This window comes from Carcharodon carcharias, chromosome 5 (assembly GCF_017639515.1).
Source record: "Carcharodon carcharias isolate sCarCar2 chromosome 5, sCarCar2.pri, whole genome shotgun sequence".
Lineage (NCBI taxonomy): Eukaryota > Metazoa > Chordata > Chondrichthyes > Lamniformes > Lamnidae > Carcharodon > Carcharodon carcharias.
This window is the reverse complement of record NC_054471.1, coordinates 64,363,162-64,375,669: the sequence shown is the minus strand read 5'-3', so window position 1 is coordinate 64,375,669 and position 12,508 is coordinate 64,363,162. Positions and strand designations below refer to the sequence as shown.

Below are 12,508 nucleotides of genomic sequence, written 5' to 3'. Positions count from 1 at the left end.
AAATTGTTGTTTCCTATGAGATTTGGTATTCTTGTGAATCTGTCCTGATGAGTGCAAGGTGAAAAACTTCAGCAGCATGTCTCTTTTCTTAGCACTATTATTCATTTTTATTTGATCAGTGATTTCAGTATTAAATTTGTTAACTGTTCCAAAACATTTTCACTTAGGGTGACTCCATTCAATGGACTCTCCTCCCCAAAATCATTCCGTGACCTACTGGTGGAAGAAAAGTCGTCAGAAAAAGCAGATGACTCCCTGCCTTCCAGCTCATGGGAAAATAATTCTAAACAACAAGAGCAGCCTAGCAACAAATATGAGCAACCTACCAGGTGAAGAATTTAATTAATTGATAAATAAACAAAATACCTAAATTAGTATATGGCTAAACTGTCAGATAATGAGCATGCAGTACAAATTCTGCCATAGATCTTCAAAAGTACCCCCCGAAGGCTAAAGAAAAGCTACACCACTGATCCTTTCAGCATGCTGCTGCTATAATTGTGAATGTGCATAGCACATCATTTAAAAGTAACCACTTGATGCAAAACTTAGCATTTTAATATTTCAACCAGTGACTTTAGATCATGATTATGTTTGGAACTGTATCTTTTGAGTACTGTTAATTTCTGTGCAAATGATGCAAACTTTTATTTAAAAAAGCTTTTATCTCTTTACTTACCCACCATACCACTTAAATAGAAGTTGTTTTCTCTTCCAGTTGCAAAATATACATTTTCCCAATTTAAAAGGGTGAAAAGTCCCTGCTATTATGTGGAGTTGTGCAAAAGTGACACCGAGGGACTCTCCCTCTCTCTTTCTTTTCCTCCCTCTCTTTCTCCTCATTTACAGTGAGGGGATGTTAATGCAGCTTTATAGGAAGATGCATGTGACAGGCTTTCCAGGAGGCGATGAAATAATTCAAATGTTGTATCAGTTAAACATTCATGAAGAAGTTCATGTGTCAACATCCATAAAACATCCTCCAGTTTAGTTTCTTAATTCACCAGTTGACTCCGCTGTTCATCAGGTGTTAGGTTTTGAGTAAATATATAAATTCAGTAGTTTGGTATCAGATCAGAAATAATTTGATTAATATCTTGTGCATTCTTTCCCTGCTGTAAGTTCTGAATATTGATTTTAGAAATGTTTTAATATAGACCTGAAATTTATCAGTTTTAGTTGAGATAATTTAGTATTTGATGAAAATGGGCTATGTTTATCTAACACATTGTTTGAATAATTACAATGTGCCTTGCAAAGGTAGGTGATTTCATTTCACTGATTAGTCAGTTAGCCATTAGGAAATACACATTTTTAATTTATTCTTTCATAGAATTTGAGAAGGGTTCACCTTGAGTCTTTCCTACCATTTTTCCTCAGTAATCCAGAGGAAGGTAAAAAATAAACAACTCTATTGTCAGTTATTCTCTTCCGTCTATCCCAGTATCAAGCTAACTGTAGGAAATTCCCAGACACAAATCTGTCAGCTAAAGTTTGCAATCCCTTGCTCCTACCGGTTCAGTTCAAAAATGCTGATCCAGCTTAAAAATGTCAGGGGATCGTTTAATGCTGTGTAAGAGATGAAGTTCACTGAAAAAATAACATCAATTTGACTTTCAGCACATTTCATGATATGATGGAGCATCACTGTATGAAGTAGTTTTTGTCTGGCTCATCAATGATTGCTAGAACAATCTAGAAAATTGAGACAGAGAAGCTGATAAATGCAGAAATACTTAAACGGTGGATCTCCTGTAGTAGTGTTCTGGAATGTTAATGTGATGTTTAACTGCCAACCTGGTCTACTTTTAAGGCCACTGTTCAAACATTTCCTGTGGGTATGTAAATAGGTAAATTGGCTTAGAGTGTAACTTTTTGGAACAAAGGCTCAAATGTATAAACTTTTAAGTTTAATATTTGCATCCTTCCTTTGTATTGTCCTTCTTCACCAAATATTTCAGTACTTAACAAAATCACGATTTTGATTAAAATCCATACCCCAAATGGGAGTAATGTTGGGCAGAATTTTTACCTCATCGGGCGGGCAGCCCTGGGAGTGACCATGCAATGGACCACTGCCCACAATTGGGCCCGACTGCAATTTCTTGCTGGCTGGCCAACGCTGATGACCTCAGCACTTCCGGGGTGGGGATGGGAGGAGTGCAAGCGCTGAAGTCTGTGCAAGCACAGCGAGTGCACTCAGTGAAAGCTCCCTGAAGGCACAAAGCTGCCTCAGGGAGCTGAAGATTTCTAACATTAAAAATAAAGAATTCAGATGTAAGGAAAACATGTCCCCTCTGTCACATGAGCACGGCCATGTTAAAAATGAATTTTAAAATATTTTATTTTTTTTTAAATCACTGTTTGAAACCTCATCCAGCCTCTAGATGAGGTTTTACAAAAAATCCAAAGGCCATGTGGCCTATTTGCCCGCTCACCAACTGTAAGGTTGGATGGGCAGGGAAAATCTCACTTTAATTAATGGGCTTAGCAACACTCTTAATTGTCGGTGGACACGCTGCTGACTCCCAGTGCGTCTGCCAACTGCAATATCATGTGAGTGCGAGATGATGTCTGGCCGCTCGCCCGACATCATCGTGAGCTATTTCACGCCCATGTCTGGGGGCCCGTGCCCACTCGCTGAGCTGAAAATCCTTGCCATTGCGTTTCTTCCTGTTACATTAGTATGAGTAATTATTTTTGATTACTCTGTGCAGAAAAATTTAGGACCGATGCTGTAACCATTTAGATTACATTGCAAAATATAGAAATTCTGCTTTTAAATTAGTCACTGTTTAAAATTGCAATTAGCTACACATTACATGGTTAATCCAATTGAATATAAATAGTAGTTTTCTGATTGTGTAGACGTCACATGTAAATCAGAAATTTTATATACAGTAAGCTCCAGGGAAACAGGAGACTAAGACTCTTTAGTGAAAGTTTTTTAAACTATGACTGGTTTTGATAGCGAATAGGGAAAGATTATTTCTTTTGGTTAGGAAGAGGAGTTGGCAGTACAGAGAATGACTGGTATAGATTAGGATAAATTTTGTGAATGGATTACTAAAGCATAGAATATTTCGGCGCACGGAACGGTCAAAGTAGAGGCCATTGCCTATTTTAAGAAAAATCTGAAAAAATATTTGTGTCTTCTGCTTCAAAGCTAAGGGACGGAGGGCAGTGGGATTCATTTTGCATTTCTGTAGCAAAGGTCGTGTATATACAACCAGGGATCAGGTTATTTTGGATCTGATAATGTGTATTGAGGCAGGTTAAATAAATGATCTCAGTAAAAGATCTCCTAGAAAACAGTGACCATAACATGGTAGAATTTAGCATTCAGTTTGAGAGTGAGAAACTTGGGTCGGAAACAACTGAGAAAACTTAAATAAGGGTTATTACAAAGGAATGAGGGCAGAGCTAGCTGGAGTGGACAGGGATAGGAATTTAACAGAAAAGATAGTTGATGAACTATGGCATACGTTTAAGAAAATAGTTCATAACTCACAAAGATATATCCCAGTGAGGAAGAAGGATTTCCGGAAGAGCGTAACCCAATCATGGTTAACCAAGGAAGTTAAGGACTGTATCAAATTGAATGTAAAAACATTACAGTGTGGCAAAGATTAGTGTTAAGCCAAAGGATTGGGAAAGTTTTAAAAACCAATAGAAGGTGACCAAAAAAAAACAATAAAGAGGGAGAAAATAAACTTTGAGGGTAAACTAGCAAGTAATATAAAAATGGACAGTAAGAGCTTCTTTAAATATATAAAAAGAAACAGAGAGGCCAAAGTGAACATAGGCCCTTTAGAGAATGATGCTGGGAAAATAATAATGGGGAACCAGGAAATGGCAGAGGAGTTGAGTAAATATTTTGCATCAGTCTTCACAGTAGTAGGCACTAATAACATTCCAAAAATACTAAATAATCAAGGGGCAAAACCAGGGGAGGGACTAAATATAATAACTATCACTAGAGAAAAAGTACTAGGGAAACTAATGGGGCTAAAGGCTGATAAGCCCCCTGGACCTGATGGGTTGCATCCAAGGATATTAAAGGAAGTAGCTGCAGAGATAGTGGATGCATTGGTAGTAATCTTCCAACTATCCTTAGGCTTCTGGAAAAGTCCAGAGGATTGGAAAACTGCCATTGTGACACCCTTATTCAAAAAGAGAGGGAGACAAAAAAACTGGTAACTCTAGGCCAGTTAGCTTAACATCCATCATTGGGAAAATGTTAGAGTCTAATATAAAGGATGTAATAGAGCATTTAGAAATACATAATATATTCGAGCAGTGTCAGCATGGCTTCATGAAAGGGAAATCATGCCTGACAAATTTATTAGAATTCTTTGAGGAGATAACAAGCAGGATAGATAAAGGGGAACCAGTAGACATAATATATTTGGATTTCCAAAAGGCGTTCGATAAGATACTGCACTTAAGGCTAAGCCCCAGAGGATTGGAATGATAAGAGCCCGTGGTGTTGAAGGTAGTTAGTATATTAGCATGGATAGCAGACTGACTAGCTAATAGAAGACAGAGAGTTGGGATAACGGGAGCATTTCCCATTATAACTAGTGGAATGCCACGGGGATCAGTGCTGGGGCCACAATTATTTACAATATATATTAATGACTTGGATGAGGGAGATGAATTTACTATTGCCAAGTTTGCGGATCACACAAAAATAGGTGGGAGAGCAAGTGGCGAGGTTGACAGAGTCTACAGAGGGATATAGACAGGTTAAATGAGTGGGCAAAAACTTGGCAGATAGAATATAATGTGGGAAAATGTGACATTGTGCACTTTGACAGGAAGAATAGAAGAGCTGAATATTATTTAAATGGGAAAGACTGCAGAAAGCTACAGCACAGAGAGATTTGGGGGTCTTCGTGTATGAATCCAAAAAGCTACCATACAAGTTCAACAGGTAATAGGGAATGCAAATAGAATGTTGGCCTTTATTTCAAAGAGAATGGAGTATAAAAATATGGAAGTCTTGCTAAAACTATACAAGGCACTAGTTAGACCACACCTAGAACACTCTGAACAGTTTTGGTCCAGTTGTCTAAGGAAACATGTACTGGCATTAGAGGCAGTCCAGAAAAGGTTCACTAGGTTGATCCCTGGTATGGAGGGATTTTCTTATGAGGAGAGGTTGTGTAGGTTGGGCCTGTACTCGTTGGCGTTTAGAAGAATGAGAGGTGACCTTATTGAAACATATAAGATCCTTTGGGGGCTTGACAGGGTAGATGCTGAGAGGTTGTTTCCCCTTGTGGGTGAGTCTAGAACCAGAGGGCATTATCTCAAAGTAAGGGGTTGCCCACTTAAGACAGAGATGAGGAGGTATTTCTTCTCTCAGAGGGTAGTGAATCTGTGGAATTCTTTACCGCAGAGGGCTGTTGAGGCTGGGTCGTTAAGTATATTTAAGGCTGAGATAGATAGATAGATTTTTAATCAGCAAGGGAATCAAAGGTTATGGGGAAAAGGCAGGACAGTGGAATTGAGGATTATCAGATCAGCCATAATCTCATTGAATGAGGGAGCAGACTGAGGGCCGAATGGCCTACATCTGCTCCTACACCTTATAGTCTTATGCCCTCCTGTGCTGTAAATATTTATGTTGTAATTCTGGGACTGCGTCTCGATCTTTGTCAGCAATGTTGATGTCAACAGAAACCACATTTGGGACCAGCATTATTGGTGTCAGTCAATATTGCTAACTTCAGTAGGACTGTGCGATAACAATGACTGGAATAATTTCTACAAAGCTTCACTTTTATCATGGTGGTGACCAATATACCTATTATTTTTCTTTGTAATTTGTGGCCAATTCGTTTAAGTCCACAGGCCCTTTAACTGTTTTTGCGTAGCCGTGACTGCGCAGTAACTCAAAGGGGCTGACTCGAACTTAGCCTGTGCAGAAAACTTTGGGCTGCACAGTTTAAAGGGTACATTAGTGATGACACACTACTTTCTGAAGGACTTTTGCATTGTTGCAAAATGGACAGCTATGAGTGACTTACTTTTGTAGGGCTTTAATTTTCTATAAAAAATGTAATATGAAGAAATGAGGGCCTTTACTGGGTATGCTTCTCATATGTATAGTACATTTGGCTTTTTAAAAATTCCTTAGACTTTTGGAGTGCTGATGAAGTGGTATGTGTACTAGATGTGGCTTTGTTGCATGTCATGGAAATGAAATGGAAGGATATATATGTCATTCAGTCTCGTGGTCTGAGACAAGTCATTTTGATCAGATGTGCTGAACATGAATGATCTCTGCACCAGCTGAAGAAAATCTTTGCAGATTTAAGGGTCACTTTGTTTTTAACGTGTTGAATATGAATATAAAAGCATTTTGAACCATCTTAAAAGACTCATTTTTGTGACTTCTAATTTTCCCAAGTTTTAGTGGGTCATAGTACAGTTTTTTATTCTGTGAAGGTAACTTGCCAGCCCAGTCTCCAATTTCAGTATAATCACAATGGCATCCTAAAATCCTGGAATCACAACAGGCATCCAGAATTGCAAACCTACTGTCAACTTTTAAGAGCCGATTAATTATTTGTAGCTCCTGTGTATTACTGATTTTTTATTTGTAAACTCTTTTGAAAGAAAACAACCTTTTAGGCTTACATCTGTGAATTTCTTTTTGATATGTGTAGCCAATATTTACTATGAAATTAGCACTATGCAAAAAGCAGTGTATAATTAATGTCACTGCAAAATTTGTTGCTACCAATGCAGTCAGCATAAAATGTACCTGTTTCTTAAAGGCTATGTTAATTGTTTTCAATATATATTAATTCTAAATATTTCATTTCTAACAGCCCTTGGTTAATGACAGTTGCTAAAAGCCCACCAGCAATGACTCCAATCACTTTTGCAGCTATAGTGGAGGAGGAACGTCAGCAAGAAGCTGCACTTGTGAAGAGCAGGGAGAAACCGCTGGCTTTGATTCAGGTAACACTATTTTTAAACTGTTCTGATGACTAACTGCTCTGAAAAGGCTGCATTTTCAAAAGAGCAGATGAACAAATGAATTGCTCCTTTCTCTAGCAGATCAACTATTGCGTTTGACCTCAAGTGCTTTCAGAAAGGTTTTTTGGAAAATTAACCAATTGAACAAGGCCGACAATAATTCAGATGCAAGGAAAGAAAAGGTTTCATGGATGACAATGGCATATAACTTGGCAGATGTGTTGATGTGCTCCTCATTTGCACACTACACAATTGTCTATCTCTATGCAAGGAATAGTCTCCATGTACATCTAGAGGCAAAGACGGTGTAGAAACTTAGAATTAAAGAAATATAGCACAAAAGGAGGCCATTCAACCTACTGAACCTGTGCTAGTCCTGGCTGTGCAGTTTGTTATCTTGACTCATAGAATGGTTACAGCACAGAAGAGATCATTCAGCCCATTGCCTGTGCCAATTCTCTAGGAGCTCAGTCCTACTCTGCTGCTCTTTCCCCCTGCATTATATTTTCTTCACATGCTTATACAGTTTCCTTTGGAAACCACAGGTGAATCTGTCTCTGCCACACTCAGGCTGTGCATTTCAGATCTATTTATTACATAAAAAATTTCTTCCTCTTGTCACCTTTGGTTCTTTTGCCAATCACCATAAATCAGTACACTTTGGTTCACTTTGCACCAATGGGAAATGTTTCTCCCTATCCACTCTGTTCAGACCCCTCATGATTCCACTCTAAACCTTTTGCCTTGTTCTTTCCCTGCCCATTCCTTACATCCTTCTATATTCTCTGTAGAAGTGTATTTCTCCCTTATAGTGCCATAGATAATGTTTTCAAGTTAAATCTGGTCATAAAGGAGGAGCCTAGGACCTGCAACTAATTAAACACAATCACATTTGGAACTTAACATTTGTACAGCGCTCTTTTGAGAGTAATTTTCTGATGTGAAACTAGTGCAGTTGCTGTAAAATTGAAGTTGAGATGCATTGTTGGGAGCTCCGATTAATAAACAGTCACAATTAGCCTGAAGCTGTACGCTATTGGCCACTAACAAAACATTGTCTTACAATCTACTTTGGAATATGCTAAAATCTAGATTTTAGACGCAGTGCATACAACTTCAGGCCCTACTTTCTAACCAGCACAGAAAATGGCAGCAACAAAGCCATATTGGCTGTTGAATACCCCAAGCACCATTTTGCTGCTCTTTTCTACTGGTAGTGCAATGCTTTTGAAGTTTTCCCAATTCTCACGTGTAAAAACTAAGCAAATGTAACTGTTGCCGTTCCAGTTTTACACATTCAGTAACCTTAATTGTTGATAGACCTCGAATGCCTGGAGCCTAAATTTTCAGATTCTTGTTATTCTATTCACTTTAAACAGTTTTTAAAAAAAAATCTTTCATGGGATGTGGGCATCACGGGCAAGGCCAGCATTTGTTGCCCATCCCCAATTTCCCTTAAGGTGTTTGTGAGCTGCCACCTTGAACCGCTGCAGTCCGTGTGGTGTATGTACGCCAACATTGCTGTTAAGGGCATTTCAGGTTTTTGACCCAGGGTGGGATTTTCCGCACCCGCCCGCCACCAGTATCTTCCGCTCCTGCCGTAAGCCGATGGACTCCTGGCTGGGGCGCCGCCTCGCCTGCGGCAGGACCTGCCCGCGACAGGGCCGGAAAATCCCAGTCCCAGTGACGTTGAAGTTCTAAGTCAGCTAGCTGTCATTCTAGATTGGTAGTGAGTAAATGAATCATGATAAAAGCATGTTTTAGCAAGGAATTGAGTAAAGGTAGACTGTTCCCAGTGGCTTTTAAACTGAGGAATTCAGTTAAAAATTACTGTAATATCTTAATTTCAAAATGAAAACGTTTTTTATCTTTGATTTGCAGATTGAGGAACGTGCTATCCAGGATTTGCTAATCCACTACCAAGCCTGTGACAACCCTGAGGAATTCATTATGATAGATAGATCGCCACAAGGGCCCATAGCAACCCCAATATGGAGTAAACACTGATTCTGGAGTTAACAATAACATATGGTTTGAAATTAAATTGGTCAGTGCTTGCTCTGAAAAGGTTGCATTTTCAAAAGGGCAGAGGAACAAAAGAATTGCTCCTTTCTCTAGCAGATCAACTATTGCGTTTGACCTCCAGTGCTGCTGAGGCAATATTTTCATTTGGAATATATATTTTTAGATACCTTCTTCATTAGCACAGTAAATAAGAATTTGATATATCAAGTGCTGATCAGATATTGGTATTTTGTTTTCTCTCCACTTCCCCACCTCACACATTTTCCAAGTACTGTATATTTTTAGTTGCAACTATGCAAAGTTGGTGGCAGAGAATTCCTACAGGAAAAAATTATGTTTTGGGAGGGGAAGCTGAAGTATCTATTATTGAGTCAATTAGAAAACATAGGTACTATTAAGATCTAAATTATTTTAATGAGCCACTACATCTTTAAATTAATAGCGATGAGAGGAACATCTGGCCTATTACTTTAGTTTCTTGGCCAATTCCAGCTTTTGTTTAAAAAGTACAACACTGAGTAGGTTTAATGGATAGAGAACCAACAAAAATTTGATTTTTCAGTTCATCACTGCTGTCATAGGGAGGTATGGAGATCAGATGTCTGATCCACAGGAAAGGGAAAAATCTACTGTATGTACCTCTTGACACCTGAATGAAAGCGTTGTTGGAGGTGTAGCCACAAGTCGACCATTCTCTAAATTACAGTTGGTAAAAGGAAAGTGAAAAAAAATTCATACAGTGATCCAGCAATAAGTGTCACAGAATCACTTGCAACTACATTTAAAAACTCATGGAATCTACTGAGGACCAGCATTGCTTGCTGATGTTGGGGAACCACACGTACAGGTCTGTCTGGTGGAATGCTAGTTTTTACTGCCACCCAAAGCCTTTAAATAGTGTCAAAAATGAGGAAGATTCAATTATTATACAACAGCACACAAAATCTCCAATACTGTCAGTACTTTCTATACAGAGCAGCAAAGTCAATCTAAGACCAGTGGCAATAGCATAATATTCTTCCCATTGCAGTTAGTTTAAACTAAATTTAGATTAAACTCCATCGACAGCCAATATCACCAAAGTTGTTTTTGCCATTATAGGTCTGGTCCAGGCAAGCTGCACAGATTAGCCTGCCTGCCGACAGACTTGAGATGGCAGACCTCAACTTGATGACTGTATTGGTTGCTGTTTATGCTTGGCACGAGCGGAAAATAGTGAGTACAAATTCAAAGTGAAAGCCTCCCTTGAGCAGCAATGCCTTCGACAGCAGTGGCTTTGCTTTTTTTTTAAACTTAACAAGATTAGACAGCAATTATGCAATCAGATGCATCCCTGCTGACTCCCATGTTGAAATGATATTGTACTAGTACAGCTCAAACATTTATATTGGTTTTGTAGTGCTGAAATGAATTTCTAATGAGAAATCTGTTAACATAAAGTAATACTGTGCATGAAACAGGGAGAAGCATTTTAGCATTTATTTTGCTGGTGCACATTTGAAGTTTTGAACTAACACTGAGTCTCTAGTAGATTTGAACATAATACCAAATGCTAGATTTGGTTTTTTTTAAGCTGTTGTGGTGCCTAGCTTTCCCACTATGTACGTTATTTGAAACAACAAAGTTTATTTGTGTTTGAAAGGCCTTACTGTAGCTGAGTGATTAGGCAATATTGGAACTGCATGATTTGTTTGCATTTGCACAACTGAGATTGGAGCTGTTGACTTTCCTGTTTGTCAAAACTGGTGTGTGATTTTGCGCTCTAGCAAGTAAAATATCTGTTACTTGTAACGGATCACTTGGAAAATTAAACTTAACCACTTGGAAGGAGTGTCACCATTTAAAAGATAAATTAATGGGGGGGGTTGGGGAGAAGGGCAAACAAAAGTTAAGATTCTGTGTACATGATCCTTCGCTGTTTAAAAAGGAAATGTGTTTTCATCATGTTCATGGAGTTTAGCCACGATGATGGCAAGTTAGAGAAAAATGGAAGCAATAAATGTGTATCTGACTTGAATGTGTGATACTTTATTTAACTACGATACTATATACAACCTTCTTCAATATGTGCTTTATCAGACATAATCAATTTTTCTTTGTTCAGTTTCAACATTTCTAAGATCTAAAAAGAAATAAGTACTTGTACACTGTCCTTTTACAAGATTTTCATCATTTAGAGCCGTCTTGGTCAGATTACTTTTCTACTGTCATTGGCAGCATTGTGAGAAACAGAGTTTTTAAACACTTTTAAATGTAGTTTTAATCTTTTGCAGAAATGCAGTGGCACTTATACAAGTATTTCCTTTAAAGTTTCTTTCTAAAAGCGCTTAACTTTAGCAGATATTTGTATTTTTCATATTTTCACTCTTGTAGAAGCCTCTCAATCTATTACTATCTTGGTCATAAAAATATTCAGTCCTGAGGTTCTCCACCAACCATGATTGTCCCAGTGCAATTCAAACATTTCTGGTGGATTTCAGTAGTGCATATCTGGATTAAATTACAAAATTATTTTTTACACTATGGGCAAAGCGGCATTAATATTCTGATAGTTAATCAAGTAAACTTGAGAGTTGAGAGGAGGTGGTGGAAGCAGGTATGCTAGGGTGTTTAAGAGGCAGCTTGACAAATACATGAATGGGATGGGAATAGAGGGATACGGACCCCGGAAGTGCAAAATGTTTTAGTTGACGGGCAATATGATCGGAGCAGTTTTGGAGGGCCAAAGGGCCTGTTCCTGTGCTGTACTTTTCTTTTTGTTTTTATTTTTTTGTTTTTATCTCTGTGTTTAATTGACTGCCACTGCTCTTCAAGAAATGCCTACCTCCTTGAAGAAGTTCTGTTCCTCTCTGCGACAAGATTTCCGTATCTCTCTGTTGTCTTGCTCACCTTCTTTGCTTTCCATTTCCCTCCTAGTGTTTGACAAGGTGTTTACTAAAACCCGCTTTCACAGCCATATCTCCTTTCTCAGTGACTGTCTCCGTCTCCGACTTACCCCACGTGGATTTCAACTGAAATTCCACCCCTCATGTTTCGAACCCACCCAGGATTACAGGTATCTCCGGGACATAAAACGTTTCTCGGACTGCTGTTCCCGTCACATTCTGAAATCCACACTCAGTGCCATGCGCCGCCACATGAACACACTCGACCTCTCCCTCCAGCAGCACCGCCGTACCCTTTTTCAAAGCTGCGCGTGCCCCCAGTTTCATTTTATCCTTCGGCTCATCCGACGCCTCAACAAGAAACTTTTTCTCTTTCTCTCAAGTGCTAAGGAACGCAAGCTACAACAACTCATCGACACCAACACCCATCTAGGACCCCCCACCCCTGCCTGTTCCTCCGTCCCCACCCTTTCTTCCAATCCCAACCCCAGCCGTGTATTCACTATACCCCCTGACCTTCCCCTCTCCGATGCTGAACGTTCAGTGCTCAGCAAAGGACTTAGTTTCATACCCTTACGCCCTCACCTCAATGAATTTCGGGCTCGGCA

The 12,508-nt window shown here is 39.0% G+C and overlaps 1 protein-coding gene across 7 annotated transcripts in view; it reads left to right on the top strand.

Moving 5' to 3' along the window:
- ibtk (inhibitor of Bruton agammaglobulinemia tyrosine kinase) overlaps positions 1 to 11,032 on the top strand; it is a 152,190-nt gene extending 141,158 nt beyond the window's left edge. For all 7 annotated transcript variants that reach the window (XM_041187928.1, XM_041187927.1, XM_041187931.1 and 4 more), the window contains 3 exons: positions 168 to 329; positions 6,840 to 6,972; positions 8,872 to 11,032. In XM_041187928.1, the coding sequence (XP_041043862.1) occupies positions 168 to 329; positions 6,840 to 6,972; positions 8,872 to 8,997 (421 nt within the window). In that variant the 3' untranslated portion in view covers positions 8,998 to 11,032. The remainder of the gene's footprint in view (positions 1 to 167; positions 330 to 6,839; positions 6,973 to 8,871) is intronic.
- The last annotated feature ends 1,476 nt before the right edge of the window (positions 11,033 to 12,508 follow it).